The sequence below is a fragment of the Schistocerca americana genome, chromosome 7, assembly GCF_021461395.2.
Source record: "Schistocerca americana isolate TAMUIC-IGC-003095 chromosome 7, iqSchAmer2.1, whole genome shotgun sequence".
Lineage (NCBI taxonomy): Eukaryota > Metazoa > Arthropoda > Insecta > Orthoptera > Acrididae > Schistocerca > Schistocerca americana.
The window spans coordinates 230,061,607-230,078,958 of NC_060125.1; the positions used below are offsets into that span (position 1 = coordinate 230,061,607).

General features: G+C 38.9%; 1 protein-coding gene across 2 annotated transcripts; it reads right to left on the reverse strand.

Moving 5' to 3' along the window:
• Positions 1–1,826: 1,826 nt before the first annotated feature.
• On the reverse strand, positions 1,827–16,292 carry LOC124622372 (protein lethal(2)essential for life-like). Of its 2 annotated transcripts, XM_047148053.1 has the most exons (4): positions 16,097–16,292; positions 10,334–10,555; positions 2,094–2,192; positions 1,827–2,033 (listed from the first exon to the last, which is right to left on the reverse strand). In XM_047148053.1, the coding sequence occupies exons 1-4, from the start codon at positions 16,214–16,216 to the stop codon at positions 2,016–2,018; spliced, it is 459 nt and encodes a 152-aa protein (XP_047004009.1). In that variant the 5' UTR covers positions 16,217–16,292; the 3' UTR covers positions 1,827–2,015. The 2 variants fall into 2 exon arrangements, with proteins under 2 accessions (XP_047004009.1, XP_047004008.1); XM_047148052.1 differs by having other exon boundaries at positions 1,827–2,192.
• Positions 16,293–17,352: the final 1,060 nt, after the last annotated feature.

The following is a 17,352-nucleotide window of genomic DNA, read 5'->3' on the forward strand; positions in this document are numbered from 1 at the left end:
GTTCTAGTCAGGGTGAAAACCCTGATTCTCGACAATAGTACTCTTTTTTTCATTAGTTTCAAAATGTGTTAAACCCATCCCTAACTGTTTGCAAGTTGTTGACTATCTAACTCGATTAACTATATTATTCGACTAAGTGTGTTTCACCTGAAGTTGTTATGAAATTCCAAAGAAACACACAAAAAACATGATCACTGAACAATAAACCCTGAAATGTCAACATCAAAAGAAAAATTACCCTTTCCAGCAACTACTGGCATTGTCAGGTTTCGATTGTGTCATTGTCATTAATTACTGGTGACACCAAAAAAGACTCATTTCTGTGCAGGAATGTAAGTTGTCCTTGGTATTTTGTAAGAACTTTTCTGATGTTGTGTTTAATTGTTTTCTTGGAGCAGTACTGAACTAGCACCCATTCATACTGATTTGGAGTTTGGATCTGGAAAGAATACATCCATCGCAGAAAGCAAAAATTCCCAGTTTTCACAACTGAGAAGTCCCATCAGTAAAGCCTCTTCTTCTTTAATAGTAAGAACTGGCTAACCACCTTGTGTCTTATCATGGTGACCACAAATACTGTTTATCAGATGTCCTTTCAGAATTTTATAAACTCTGCTAGCCTTGGCAATGATTATTTTTCCACTTAAAATTTCTGAGATACATTCCTAAAACATACAAGCTAAATTTCTTCAATTCACCCAGTTTAAATGTGCAACATTTTCGCAGTAACAACTGTAATGATTTCAAGTGCCTGATGCAACAAAAAGAACTGTGGCCTACATGAGGAGTACAGGATACAAGTCCTCAAAAAGCAGAAGCATTGAGCTGCCGTTTGGCAAACACAAAAGAAACTTTGCTACTTTCGGAGTTATCATTTGATGATCCAGAGGGTGCCTATCAAGGACCCTGCTGCTTTTTGGTGAGTGGTTTCCTTTAATCCTGTATTTAATCTACAGGAACTTTCCCCTCAACATTTGTGGCCTCCAGGACTAATTCATAAGTTAACATACAGACACTGCAATCATTTCTTCATACCAATACTAGACTGTTATACATAATTGTTGCTGCATTGACTGTGTCACAGTGTTGCTGTGTTTGTTCAGTCACATTCTTGCTGCCTTTACAAATGTTTGTTCACAAAAGAACTTCACCCCAGGTTCCTCAGGTGTTGAGTTTCAATGCAGTTTCACCACTTGTTAAGTTTTACTTATGAGTCTATAATAGGTAAGCATAATAGATTAATTTTTCTTATGGCTCTAGGCATATATGATTTTTTAGGTTATTTACACGAATAAAAGTTTTACCTCATAAAAAATTAAAAAAAAAAAAATCAATCTTGAGAACATTAGTAGTTGGATAGAAAACAACATTCACATTTAGAATTGCCAAAAAGTAGTATTTCTAAATAGAGAAAATGTTTATTTTCACATTAGATTCAGTTAAGATGTCTACCATGAATTCTGCCAAACAAAAGTCTATGCATTTTGGAAATTGCTCTCTTCAGACAGTTCAGTTCAGTGTCACACTAAACCAAAGAAAATTTTAAGAAATCTTCCTGTTATTTCCTACCTACTTTGTACTCTTAAGTAATGTCCTGTACTGATACAACTGAAGATATTTGATAGTACAAAAATGTTTCTTTTGTGTGTAAATTCCTTTCAGAAATATTTGTGTGTCAATTATTTAAAGCGAGTCACTGAAAATTTCTTCTTAAATAATTTTGTTACAAGTAAAATGTCATGAACAGGATTCAGTTTTGAAGTTCTCTCTTCCTGCTTTTAATATGCCCAATAAGTGTAACAGAGAAAATAAAAAATAACACTCTCTTTAATTATCTGTGCTTTATTCATAAAATGTTCTTAAAAAAGTACATTACTCAAATCTGGTGAAGCCAGTCTTACAGTTGCAGTAGAAGAAATAAATAAAAAGGTAAATAATGGAAAGTACAATCAGTCTTTTTATTCCAGAAAATGGAATCTTTCAAACGGAGTAATACTTCACATAAAGTTAATTATTTATGCTTCCATTTTCTCCTGCTTATCATCTGGATTCTCATGTCCTGCTTTTGTGACAGTTGGTTTATTTGTCTGGACCTGCTTATCATCTGGATTCTCATGTCCTGCTTTTGTGACAGCTGGTTTATTTGTCTGGACAATAGGCACTACACGCTCAGTTGAGTCTTTTAAGGGTGCCTGTAACAAACCAATGAGCAGCAACATTATTTAAGATTTTTTTCAGCACATCACATTTGCCATTTACTGCATAAAATTATTTATTTCACTTCACTATTGCAATTTTGGCATTTGGACTATTATCAAATGGTACTGCAGAAGCTAAAAGATACCCTAAACATGAAGCACAGGGCTTATATATGGAGTTGCACAAACAGGCCATCAGACAGTAGTATGTTTAAAAAAATGAGGAGTCGTACAAACAGGCCATCAGACAGTAGTACATAAAAAAAAGTGAAAACAGTATCACATTCTGCTTCAGTAAATGTCAGACTTTTAAAATCTTCAGACCTGTGTACATGTCATCGTCAAAGCTAAGTCTTTTCACTGTAGAAATATAGTAACACCAAATAAGGGCGATGTTCTGGTCATTGTGCAATGATGTAAATTACACAAACAGTTGCCAGTGTGAACATCCTTAACACAAACATTATAAACCAATGTCCTAACACACTGTTTAGATGTAAACCGAGGCTGCTGGCATCTAAATACATTCACAAGTAATATCTTTTTGTGCACTTATCATAAATAGTACATTCCAGTGATAACAACTACAAGCTTCATATCGTAACATCCTTTTACATCTTTTGACAGTATAAAGCTTTCTATGTGATGATATAGTCATAAGTTGCAAAGGTCTCACAGTGACTTGGGTGCTCATGCAGAACCTGGGAATAGTAATCTTAAATATCACAGATGGAAAAGTACAGAAGGCACAAAATGCTTGCCTGTGAAAACAGCCTAGAGTGCGGGACAACAAATTGAGAACTCATGTAACAAAATGTCACCCTCATAAAAACAGGGTATGTCTTTTTACTGATCTCTAACATCGGAAAAATAATGTAATTACATAGGAACCACACGTAAATGTAATAATACAAAACCAATGTACTTAAAATATTAGCAACAACAATGTAAGAATTTATTGAACCATATTATGATGCACTACTAAAATAGATTAGACAAAATCCAGTCCAAAGATAAAATTGCAAGGCAGGAGAAAACTTTAGAAACACTTACAAAACTTGATACACAGAATTTATGAAGAGCTAATATATCATGTAAGATAAGAAATTCTAAATATAAGATAAAGATGAAAATAAAAATGGTAGCACGTATCAGTCTCTGATGTTATTTAATAATTACATCCTAAGCATCAAACATATTGTAAAATAAAGGAACAGACATATCTACAAAATGTTAGGCCAGTATACCTACATTTAATAGGAAAAGGTCATGTGCCCTTACGCAATGTTACTTTTATAAAAGGACTGGAAGTCACATAAAAATCTTCTATTTCTTAAATCAGTTTGATCATTAAACAAGTGTATGTATACTCACAGTCCTCTGTTATAAATAAATTTTCATATCCTGCCCCCATTGTATCTTATGACTGTATTCCAAAGGATTGGAAAAGGGCACAGGTCATCCCCGTTTTCAAGAAGGGACGTCGAACAGATGTGCAGAACTATAGACCTATATCTCTAACCTCGATCAGTTGTAGAATTTTGGAACATGTGTTATGTTAGAGTATAATGACTTTTCTGGAGACTAGAAATCTACTCTGTAGGAATCAGCATGGGTTTCGAAAAAGACGGTCGTGTGAAACCCAGCTCGCGCTATTCGTCCACGAGACTCAGAGGGCCATAGACACGGGTTCATAGGTGGATGCCGTGTTTCTTGACTTCTGCAAGGCGTTCGATACAGTTCCCCACAGTCGTTTAATGAACAAAGTAAGAGCATATGGACTATCAGACCAATTGTGTGATTGGATTGAAGAGTTCCTAGATAACAGAACGCAGCATGTTATTCTCAATGGAGAGAAGTCTTCCAAAGTAAGAGTGATTTCAGGTGTGCCGCAGGGGAGTGTTGTAGGACCGTTGCTATTCACAATATACATAAGTGACCTTGTGGATGACATCGAAAGTTCACTGAGGCTTTTTGCAGATGATGCTGTGGTGTATTGAGAGGTTGTAACAATGGAAAATTGTACTGAAATGCAGGAGGATCTGCAGCGAATTGACGCATGGTGCAGGGAATGGCAATTGAATCCCAATGTAGACAAGTGTAATGTGCTGCGAATACATAGAAAGATAGATCCCATATCATTTAGCTACAAAATAGCAGGTCAGCAACTGGAAGCAGTTAATTCCATAAATTATCTGGGAGTATGCATTAGGAGTGATTTAAAATGGAATGATCATATAAAGTTGATCGTCGGTAGAGCAGATGCCAGACTGAGATTCACTGGAAGAATCCTAAGGAAATGCAACCCGAAAACAAAGGAAGCAGGTTACAGTAAGCTTGTTCGCCCACTGCTTGAATACTGCTCAGCAGTGTTGGATTCGTACCAGATAGGGTTGATAGAAGAGATAGAGAAGAGCCAACGGAGAGCAGTGCGCTTCGTTACAGGATCATTTAGTAATCGCGAAAGCGTTACGGAGATGATAGATAAACTCCAGTGGAATACTCTGCAGGAGAGACACTCAGTAGCTCGGTACGGGCTTTTGTCGAAGTTTCGAGAACGTACCTTCACCGAGGAGTCAAGCAGTATATTGCTCCCTCCTACGTATATCTCGCGAAGAGACCATGAGGATAAAATCAGAGAGATTAGAGCCCACACAGAGGCATACCGACAATCCTTCTTTCCACGAACAGTACAAGACTGGAACAGAAGGGAGAGCCGATAGAAGTACTCAGGGTACCCTCCGCCACACACCGTCAGGTGGCTTGCGGAGTATGGATGTAGATTATCACATAGAAACTGTATATTGTCAAGAGATGTAAAATGACATTGATATTAAGCTTACAAGTGTTATCTCTGTAATATGCCATCTCTGATAAGCACAGAAAATATGACTGAAGAATTTATTTTTACACCAATGGCCTCTGTTCACGTGTAAATAGTGTCTTAGAATATCAATTTATAGTGATTTGTGTTAAGTATGGTAACACTGGCAAAAGGTTACATAATTTACATCATTTCACAATTAACAGAGTTTTGCATCATTTGATGTTACTGCTCAACTTTGACGATGACATGTATACATATCTCAGTATTTTAAAAATCTGAAATGTGTTGAAGTAAAATGTAAGTGACAGTGTGTCTGTGTGACTATATATATAGGCCCTGAGCTTTATGTTTTGTATATGTCCTAGCATTTGCAGTACCACTGAATAATGGCCCAAAGGCTGAAATAGTAGTAGTGAAGTGATATAAATAATTTTCTACAGTCCATGTCGGACACAATGTCTTTCAAAAAATTCTACACAACTGTGAACCCTAACCATGAGACATTAATAATTTCTGAGGTTCTCATACTGTAATTAATTCATGGTATGTTTTGAAGTTCCTTGGAAGAGTTGACAGTTTCCTTTAGCAAACAATATTTTGTTGGCTGATCTACTCTTCAGGTGTTTTTGTACAGTGTTGTCATGTGTACAAGTTGCCTTGATTCGAGGAGAACTCAATTGTAGTCCAGACAGTGAGCAGGGCCGGCACTGGATTTTCAGGCCCCAGTTAAGTGTTCTTAGGCCCCTTCCCATTTTTTTTTACTTTTTAACATTTGATGTTTAGATAAAGCCTGAAAAATTTTAATGCACAAAATAATCAAATAACACCTTTTTAAAAAAAAAAAAAAAAAAAAAAAAAAAAAAAAAAAAAAAAAAAAAAAAAAAAATTTAATGCTCACACTTTACATAAAGTCTATACTTTACAAATCTATACTTTCTTTCTAGCTTCTTCAGATGTGTCTTTTTTTTTTTTTTATTCCAGTGTAATCTAACGAGCAGCCTCATTCTGACTATTGTGATCATAGTTAATTCAACAAGCTGCTCTTGCCCCGTAGTAGTTCTCCAAGAATGTCCCGTGACCGCTGTGCTTGTACAACAGTAACAGGCGAAAAGCAGAAAATCCATAAGGTTACCATTACATCTGGAAACACGTTATTAAAACTGCAGTTATGAAGAGCATTGAGAGGGCACATAGAGGGAAGTGGCTAAACAAGCCAGACCCAAAACTAGCGGCATGAATCTTTTTTTTAACTGTAAAGTCTCTTCTTTCACACTCTGCTTACGAACATCCAGCTCAGGCCTGTTTAGGGAACTAGGAATATTACTGCTTCTTCCCAATATATGGGGTGTACATAAAGTCTGGGAACACTTTCAATTATTTATTCCACAAGAACCAAACGTTATACAGATATCATACATATGTCATTTTGAAGAGAAACCCTGAAAGTTTTTTTTTCATTTATACCGCCACAATGTAGTTTGGTAATTTGCTGATAGTCGGTGCTAGTTGCAAACGTGGCAAGTTCAAGAGCAGAGTGAGCTTTCTGTGTGTTGGAGATTGGAAAATAAAAACAAGTGTGCTACAGCTATTCACAGAATGTTTAGAACCAAGTATGGTAAGAAGCCACCAACAAGGAAGGCCATTTACCACTGGCACAACAAATTCGTTATGACGGGTTGCTTGTGCCTGGTAAAGAGAAGCTGACGTCCCAGTATGAGTGAAGCGAATTTGGAGCACATATGAGGGACATTCATAAGGAGTCCAAAGAAATTGGAGCGTTGCGGATCCCGTGAAATCGAAATGGCTCCAATAACAGTGTGGAAAGCCCTGCGACAGAAGCTGTTTATGAAACCATTCAAATTGGAGCTAGTGCAGAAACTCAATGATAACGACAAAGGCAAGCATTTTGAGTTTTGTTCACAGTTGCAACAACTGAATGAGGAAGGCATTACTGATTGCTTAAATTAGTGATGAAGCCACTTTTCACACTAATGGGAAAATGAACAAGCACAACTGTTGAATCTGGAGTACAAAGCATCCACACGAATGCATTGAATTCGAGCGTGATTCCTCAAAAGTAAATGTTCTTTGTGCCTTGTCACGTCTAAAACTGTACAGGCCATTCTTCTTCGCCGAGGGCACTATCACTGGATATACCTAATTGGACAAGTTGCAGCAATGACTGATGCCTCGGATGCAAACAGACTCTCCATTCATCTTCTAGCAGGATGGTACTCCACCCCATTTTCATCACGAAGTTCGTGGGTACCTGAACACGGAGCTTCCGCATCGATGGATTGCTCATGCTACAGAAGATGTATCGCTGTTTCATGAAATGGCCTCCTCGATTACTAGATCTCACTCCATGTGACTTTAATCTGTGGGGACTCATTAAAGATCTGGTGTATGTGCTGCCTCTACCACGTGATGTAGCAGAGCTCTGGAGAGAATACGGGAAGAGACTGCCACAGTCGACAGTGCGATGCTGGGACAGGTATGGCAAGAATTCAATTACCGTATTGATGTCTGCCAGGTCACTCATGGTTTGCATATCGAATGTTTGTAAAAAAAAAAAAAAAAAAAAAAAAATTTCACCCTGTATATTGTTAAAAATATATCTCTTTTTCAAACCAACAGCTCAGTTCATGGGATCAATACTACATGTAACCTTCACAAAGATTTAATGTCACTTAAATGGTCCAGAAAGGTGTCCATTATTCAGGTACACAAATTTTCAATAATTTGCCAGTAGCCATAAACTTCAGTTTAAGAGGAGCCTAAAGGATTTATTTGTGGTCAACTCTTTCTACTCCATTGATGAATTTCTTAGTAGAAACAATTGGGGTGAGTCTGTTTGTGTGTGTGTGTGTGTGTGTGTGTGTGTGTGGGTGGTAGGCAGAGGGGGGGGGGGAGGGGTGCATGCTTGTGCATACATTTTACTAATAATATAAAAAAACAATGTGAATATTAGTACAATCTAATTTCTGTACAAATTCAGTGCAGTAATCCAAAGATTGTAAATAAGTGTTGTAAAATGATTCTTCTATTCAGTGTTTATTACCTTATAAATAAAAATATGTTTAAAAACTTTTTTGACTCTTTTCACATCTATGACAATCATTCCACTTGGGGTGTGTGGAAGGTACATTAGCAAATTTGCTCCTATTTTAAATATTTATTGTATATTCTTGTTCTTCTGACATGTGCTACATCCTGGAGGACCTCCTCACTATGGTTCAATTGGAGCGGAAAGTACATCTGATCCAGTCTAAACACTGCTCAAAGATGCCATGTTCTCTATGTGCTGTGATAGTGTAGAATCATTTAGGCTTATGTAGTTCCATAAGGAATCAAATGTGTCCATCATGTTACCTATTCAGCATACTTTGTAATTTGGTTTCCTGCAACTGTATCTAGAATAACACTGATAACATTTAGTTTAAAATTTTCCTCTGAGCTGAGGTTTAAACCTTCTTCTGGTGTTTCATCTACAAAGAGCTTTCTTTTGCCCTTCTGTGTTTCTGTTGCATGATTGTAACAATCAAGTCAGGAGTTATATCAAAATTTTATGCCACCTTGCAACTTTCTGCATAAATATTATCCCAACTATTTCTCAATTCATTTGATTCTTGCACTTAACTCCTAATACTGGCACTTCTCAACATCTATTGTGACTTCCCTTGCTGGAAACACAATGACACACATGTTTAGCGAAGTTAGTACTTTGTACCATACTTAAGACAATGACACACTCTGAAATGATTTCAAATACTTCTGGATGCCCTTTGGATATATACATAGCTCTGTAATCAAATTAAAATTAAAAGAACATTCAATCGCCCTTTGTAATCCTGGCAAATGCTTAGCACACGGACCCACATCAGGTATCCACACAGACTATCTTCATTTCCGACAGCCCATGGATATTTTCTTTCCAAAGTTTCTATCTTTTGGGACTAGAATGAAGAAAGTTATTTATTTTTGAAGCAAATCCACACTCATTTCCACAGCATGCATGCCATGAAGCTTTAATGTGTTGACTGATGCATGCATAGTGATGGAGGATTCACCACCAAGCAAGGCTAGATCACTTTTCACTGTGGGCAATGTAGCTCAGTATAAACACATTTTGCTCTCTTCACACTTCACTGGGAGTCAAATCAACCATAACAGAAGCATTTTCTATGTTTTACTTCTGTTAAAATAATTCAGCAAATAAAGTATCCAGCTATTTCAACTTACTCGTTCTGAACATCATGTAACAGGTAATGAACTATGTGGTTTCCTCCTTGTTGAGACATTTCAATTGTACTTAAATTCTCAATCACAAGTGGACAGAACTTCGCCAAAAACTCTATGAGACACCCAAAAAATTGCCACATTGACGATCTCTAGGTCACAATCACCACTCAAAAGCTAAACCTCTTTCCATGAGAAAAGACTCACTTTGATTACGTGATACAGCACTTCAATCCAATACTGCTTTCCTGTACAATGTTTTGGTCCAAAAGATTTTCTACGGCTGAACAACTATTTTCTAATTTGTGCCAGTCTAAGTCAAATGTTTGGTGAATAGTGCTCCTTTCATGTCGACTCACTGGGGCTTGTGCCTAACAGATTCTTCTATCTCTAAACTACTGAAGCACTTTTTTCCCATCCACAGATCGATATATAAAGCTAAAAGCTTCTCATTCCCTGTTGGTATAGCCATTACAGTATGTCCAGTTTCTGGAACAGTTACATCACTGCCACTTGCTCTAATACTATTACTACCACTTTTTGTGTGTATTCCTCCTCAATGCAAATGCCACCCTTTCTGTCATCTCTGTCTTGATTGAGGTTGTCCCACCCCTGCACCATTGCTGCTACAGACACTTCTAAACATTGCCTTTCTTGCATTTCAACACCTGCAAAATTTTGAAAATGACACCAAATTTTTGAACAAGAGGGTATCTGCACCACAGCAGTTGTAAGAGGGGCTGTGTAACTAACAACATAACTTGTCTCCAAGAACCCTTATCTTGTTCACTATCAATGAAGGAAGTCTCAACAACTTCATTATGTGCTTCTGTCTCCCCAGGCACTCCTAGTTTAGCAACTGGCAGAAAAGGTAACAATGTCTGTCCAATTTCATAGCACTGTTCTGAGGACCTAAAGCAGATATCTGTGCAAAATGTAACCACGAACTCCGCTTGTAAACAGATGATCGATAAATTAGAAGTGAAATAAAAAATCAATTTTGCTTTAATCACAATGCTTGCCCTATGAATTTTATGTCAAAAGAATGTACACTGAGGTACATACATACCTTTTTGGGTGCTTTAATGGTGAGAACACCATCTGATGATAACTTTGATGTTACAGCATCTATGTCAGTATTTTCAGGCAATTTATAACGACGGGTAAACTGTCTTGATATGAAACCATGTTGGTCTTGACGTTCCTCATGATTACCCTCAATTACAATAAAATCATCTCTAATCTTCACTGATACTTCATCAGGTTTGAAATGCTGGACATCAAGATTTACCTACAAAAGAAACAACTGTCAACATAAAATCCTAACAAAAATTGCATACAGTATTTTGTTTTGTACGGAAGGTTTACATCGCAAACGACTTAATTTTTTTTCCTCCTCATATTATTATTTAACTGCAGACTGTCAGTCAAATTTGCATTACTTGGCCGAATTCAGTTACTGATATTTTTTCATAGAAGAAAGTGTTCAAGAAATACAGAAATCACTCTTCCATGTACATATTTTACCTTTGATGGGGCATACAACACGCCACCACATTAACAAAAGAATGGCTTTAATATGGAAAGTAAGTGTGGGATGGCTACAAACTAGCTTGCCAATGACAGTAAGTTATACTCTGTATCAGTTTAGGAATGTCCATTTACTTCTTGTAATACAGGTCCACAGCTTTTATACATTTTAAAAATAACATCACATTTATTTTCAGCGTTAACTGTTTTATTGCACAATTGCAGTTTCAACTCAAAAGTTGTTATTTTGAAGCATAATATGTGTGGTTATATTATATCATAGGAACAGGTTAAAATAATGTTATTATACCAGGTGTCATTCTTGAGAGTAGTAGTGTCGCTGTTTGTTATCATATCAATCACAAGAGTATGTTTTTTATTTACATGATCACGATGACAGACTTCAACCCGCATGCAAATAACAAAACTACTCATGCTACAAACAACAACAACAACAGACTTTATTACCACCACGAGCAACACAGCTGTACAATACTGTTATTATTACCCTATTTTATGCAGAAAGATAACATAATCCTTACCCTTAAAAATGGCACAAAAGATGAAACTACAGTACTGCAATAAAACAGTTACACCTAAAAGCAAACATGATATTTTAAAAAATCTTAGGAATGATTCATAAAAATCATAAAATATTTAAAACATGCAGCTACTTTAAAAAGGTGAGACGTTCCAAGTGGTCCACATTGCATAGAAAGCACTCAGTAATTGGATACTCAGATGTTCACAAGGTAACCTTTATGTATTCCTAGTGAAGGAGCTGGATGAAGTAGGGATGAGTGAAGTATGAATCCCAATACACAGCTCTAGCAAATGAACAACGAACTGTAGTTGGCACATGCACACACGTCAAAAAATAATTTCAAACTAACACTTTCCGCTATTCAGATGGTACTACATTATGTAGATACAATAACAATGAGAGATATGGTATGGTGAGAACTGTTCCACTTCAGATACTTCACTGAGCCGTTCTCGTTCACAAACTCAACTGATAATAAACTTAATGTTTAGCTATTTAATGTAATCTACTAGGTTCTGTAAGAGCATGTGAACCATGACTATTTGACCATGGAATGAGGCCATAATGAACCCTCAAAAACTGATGCCATTATAAATAAAATTTAACTGCCACATGTATACAAGATCACCAGCTGAGAACATCTTGACCAATTTGGTTGATTTTTTTCTTTTTTGCTGTGTTTGTTATTCTGATGACTAGGTTAGTATAAACAAAAAGTTTTGGAAAACCCAACGGAAAAGTCGGAACTTAACATAAACTGCCATATGTACGAAATATCATCGGTTAAGAAAGACCTGACAGATTTGGTTGATTTTGACTTTGTTATGTTAGTAACTGCCAGGACTAGGTTAGTATGACAGAAAATTTTTGGAAAATAAAAATCAGTTGTGAAAGATCATCGCTTGAGAATGGCTCCGATAAATGGTGTGTGTGTGTGTGTGTGTGTGTGTGTGTGTGTGTGTGTGTGTGTGTGTGCGTGCGCGCACAACTGTGGATGGTAATGGTATTTTTGAAAAGAAAAGAATAGTTGCTACTCAGCATAAATTATGCTCTTGGCCAACAAAGCCTTTGTCAAAAATAGATGACGAGCCCGTGCGCGCACCCACATTGTTTCGATTTGTTTTGTTTTAGGGCAAACATAGCAACGTCAAAACTGAGGAGGGAGGGGCAAACTTAAAGTGGTTAAAAAAGGGCATTCCGTCAGGAAATGGCGAACCATCAAAGGTTGAGGGCAGTGAACACAAAGTGCTGGGGTCACACACACATGACCACAGTCTCTGGCAGCTGAAGCCAGACTACATAAAGATGTCATCAATGAATCTGCACCAGGTGAGGGGTTTAGGATTCTGGGTGTTTAGGAAGCATTCCTCTCAATGGCCCACGAATAGGTTGGCACAGGATGATGCCATGGGGGTAGCTGTATCCCGGATTTGTTTGTACGTAATGCCTTCAAAGGAGGAATAATTATGGGTGAGGATATGGTTGGTGGTGGCGACTAGGAAGGAGGCTGGCAGTTTGGGATCCATTGGGCATTGTAAAAGGTACTGTTCAATAGTGGTAAGGCCATGTTCATTAGGTATGTTAGTTGAAGGAAGGTGGCACCGTGTGGTTAGGCAGCAGGAACGTTGAGAGTCAGTGGAGGAAATGGTTGGTATCTTTTATATAGGAGGATGGGTTGCGGGTTATAGGCTGTTGGTCTACAAAAGCAGACATTCTCTCAGTGGGGACACAGCAACCAGCCACAATGGGATGTCCTGAGTGGTTGGGTTTATGGACTTTAGGAAGCATGCAGAAGATACAAGTGCAGGGAGTGGTAGGGGTGAGGGGAGAGATGGATTCCAGAGAGAGGTTCTGGGATGGACCTGAGGATTTGAGGAGACACTGGAGATCCTGCTGGATTTCTGGAATGGGGTCACAATGGCAGGGTTTGTAGGTGGATGTATCAGACCGCTGGCGGAGTTCTTCTGCCAGGTAACGTTTGCGGTTCAAAAAAATAGTGATGGAGCCTTTGTCAGCAGTTAGGATTATAAGGTCAGGATCAGTTGTTAGGTGATGTACTGAGGTTCTTTCAGCGGATCTGAGGTTAGTTTGCATTTCGAGTTATTTGGGGAATGATGGTGAGGCAAGGCTCCACCACTGTCGCTTTGAACCACAATGATTACCCAGCACAAAGACTTCGCCAGCTGTCAGATACGTCCACCTACAAACCCTGCCACATTGACCCATTCTAGAAATCCAGCAGGATCTCCAGTCCCTTCTCAAATCATTAGGCCCATCTCAGAACCTCTCCCCATATTCTCTTCTCACCCCTACTACACCCCACACACCTAGCTTCTATGTGCTTCCTGAAGTCCATAAACCCAACCACCCCAAATGCCCCATTGTGGCCAGTTACTATACCCCCATTGAGAGAATCTCAGCTCTTGTGGACCAACACCTTCAGCCTACTACCCACAACCTATCCTGCTATATAAAAGATATCAACCACTTCTTCCACTGACTCTCCACAGTTCCTGTTCCTTGAGCACATGGTACCCCATTCGACACTTCTGATGCCATCTCCCTTACACTAACTCCCTAATGCCCATTGCTTTACTGCTACTGAATACTACATCTCCCAACACCTGATGGATTCCACACCTACTACCTCCTTCCTAGGCACCATAACCAAATATTCTCACCCACAATTACTTCTCCTTTGAAGGCATTACCTATGAACAAATCTGGTGTACGATTATGGGCACCCGCATGGCACCATCCTATGACAACCTATTCATGGGTCATCTAGAGGAATCATCCTAAATGACCAGAATCCTAAACCCCTCACCTGGTTCAGAGCATTGAGGACATAATCGTGAACTGGATCGAGGGTGAGGGCACCCTACCCACGTTCCTCCAGAACCTCAACACCTTCTCCCCCATTCACTTTATCTGATCCTACCCAACCCAACAAGCCACCTTCGTAGATGTTGACCTCCACCTCAAAAGATGGTTACACCAGTGTACCTCTCCAGATCAAACCTACCAAACACCAACAATACCTCCTCTAGCTGCCAACTGTTCCGTACCAAGAAGCTCCTTTCTTTAGCACCTATCCACCATGACCGTCACATCCAGTGATGAGCAGCACTTCTCAAAATATACCAAGAGTCTCAGTGAGGCCTTCACAGATCATAATTACCCTCCCCACCACGTACAAAAACAAATCTCCCTTGCTTCATATTTCTAGTCACCCACCGTGTCCTAAAGTCACACCATCTGGCCACAGAGGAGCATTCCCCTCGTAACTCAGTACCACCCACGACAGGAGCAACTGAATTAAATTCTCTGCCAGGGTTTGAACTACTTCTCGTCATGCTCTGAAATGAGAAATGTCCTGCCCACTATACATCCCCCCCCCTACTTGTGGCTCACATTCCTGCAACGGAATTAGATACAAGACCTATTCCATACATCCTCTCACCACCACCACCTACTCCACTCTCGTCACAAACATCAAAAGCAGGCCTATCTGCGAAACTAGTCATCTGATGTACAAGCTAAGTTGCAAGCACTGTGCAGCATTCCACGTGGGCAGCTGTCTGTCAGCATGAAAGGCAGCCGACAAACTGTGGCCAAGAAACAAGTGGACCGCCCTGTTGCTGAGCACATCACCCAACACGACGTTCTTCATTTCGATGACTGCTTCACAGCCTGTGCCATATGGATCATTCCCACCAACATCGGCTTTTGTGAACTGTGCAAGTGGGAACTTTACCTGCAATATATCCTACATTCCAGTAACCCTCCTGGCCTCAACCTCCATTCTCAAACTGAAAAGTAGATTCAATTACCTTCCTTATATGACTATTTCAAAACATGTACCTACTTTTCAACCACTTCTTCAGTACTCCCTAAAATCTGCTGAGGATATGTGAACGCTGGTCAACTACAGTGCAGCAAATGTTTACATCTTCTTTTTAGACACTACCATAGCGGTACCTGTCACCTACAATCACATGGTTAAGTGACCACTGTAGTGGAAGATGATTCCTCACTGAGAACTACATTGTAATGTATAAGGGCAGAGCAAACAGCTGGTTACTACAGTTTTTCCTGTTGCTGACATTGGGTAGTAGGTTTCTACATTCTGATCAGAGAGAGTTCCACTGAAAGTGACAGATTTCAAAGTCTCAGATAGGCGATGAACCGAAAGTGTTCATGATCCTTGCTGTTTTTCAGGTTGCACAACGGCAGATATAGGAAACACAGTTAAACTTTAAAGTTTTATATAGGAGCTCAGAAACCATCAAAAAGGTGAAAGAAATACCTATGTAAGTGAGAGTAGTCAACCATTGCAGTCAAGCAAAACCTTGCTTATTCTTGTTATGGGAGGTGTGGCTCATTATGTTGGAGCGTGTGTCGAAGTGTAACACCCATCACCTAACTGTCCTTTAACAGTAATGAAACGGGGTTATATCAGCAACAGAGACTTATTTCTTAGTACTACATTTTTTGATATGGGGTACCCACCGAACACACGTAGGTTGTTTCGGCATCGAGAAATGTTCTATTGTTGTACTAGATGAACGCATTGCAATACGCGTGTCAACGTTAAACAATGCTAATAGCTGTCAAGACTGTCAAATTGAAGTTGAGAATATATAGTATAAAAGGCAGGCGAACATGCGAAAGTTACAATAGTTTCAAACAGCAACAGACGCAGCCCTACTTCGCTGCATCAACATGCAAATGTAAGTTTCCCGATTAAGTCGTTACCTCGAATCCTCCTTTCCACTTTCTTATGTGTGATTTTCCGCTTCGACGAATTGGCTGATGACGCCACGAACGCAGGTATCCCGACCGTAAAGGCATAGTAATACTTCTTGGAATAAACATATCATCGGAAAAAAATCCCGATCCACGATCTGCTATCGGCAAGTGCTCCTCCACCAGAGCTCTAAGTGGGCAAAAATCCATCTGCAAACACAGAACAAGAAATTAATTACATTGTGACTTCTCTAAAATGATTAACTCCTACACTTACACGTAAACTTTTACTTACCCTCACAGTTTCGAAAAGTGTAGACGACGCTAATCTCAACAACCAACGCCAGCGAGTGCGAAATCTCAGTGGCGGGAAACACCAGCGCGCCGTATATATACAGGAGCGTTTCGATTCCAGAGATCTCTGGAATGGACCCGTCGATGCGAGAACAAAAACGATACTATCCCCACCACGTCGTCCCAGCTCTGACCAAGCGACCAATGAAAACTCAGAACTGGAAAATCGGTAGCAGCTGATTCTTGTTTACAATCTAAAGCACTGCTGCTTCTTTGAAAATATGCATACTGATGTTTGAAAAATGTTTCCTGTGAAAATTTTGTGTATTGGCGATAATTTTACTTGTTTATGAAAAATTATGTGTAGCGACGTTTTCATATTGCTGTTTTGTACAGTGAAATCAAATGATTTATGCGCGTATGAAGTGAAATCTGAAGCTTCTAGAATAGTTGCTGGTTTTTCTAACAGAAATGTTCGGTGTACTTCACAGTGTAGTACCGGTAGTAAAAACAAGCCCTATATCGTGAATGCTATCAAACGGGCGCCAAATAAATTATATGAAGTGCCGTTATTTTATACAGAGCGTAAACGCTATGTGGAGACGTGGTATTTTTTTGTCGTCGTAATGTTTGATCCGGTATTCACACGTCACACAGCATATCCATTGTACTTCGACTGCTGCTTCTTTGACAATTTGCCTACTGATGTGTGCAAACGTTTCCTCTGAAAATTATATGTATTTGCGATAGTTGTACTTGTTTGTGAAATCCCGTGGTAACAGATAACCTCTGCGTGAACAACGTGAAATCTGAAGCTCCTAGAATAATTTCGAGTTTTCTACTAGAAATGTTTGGTGTATTTTACAGTGCAGTGGTAGAAACAAGCACCGTATCGTGAATGCTACCAGATGGGCGCCAAATAAATTACATGAAGTGCAGTTATTTTACACAGAGTGTGAACGCATAGCACT

Coding starts and splice junctions, on each gene's coding strand:
- LOC124622372 (XM_047148052.1), bottom strand. CDS start 16,216: ATGTTTATTCCAAGAAGTATTACTATGCCTTTACGGTCGGGATACCTG. Junction 10,556..16,096: donor AGTGGAAAGGAGGATTCGAG/GTAACGACTTAA, acceptor TTTCTTTTGTAG/GTAAATCTTGATGTCCAGCA. Junction 2,193..10,333: donor CCATTAAAGCACCCAAAAAG/GTATGTATGTAC, acceptor GGTTTGTTACAG/GCACCCTTAAAAGACTCAAC.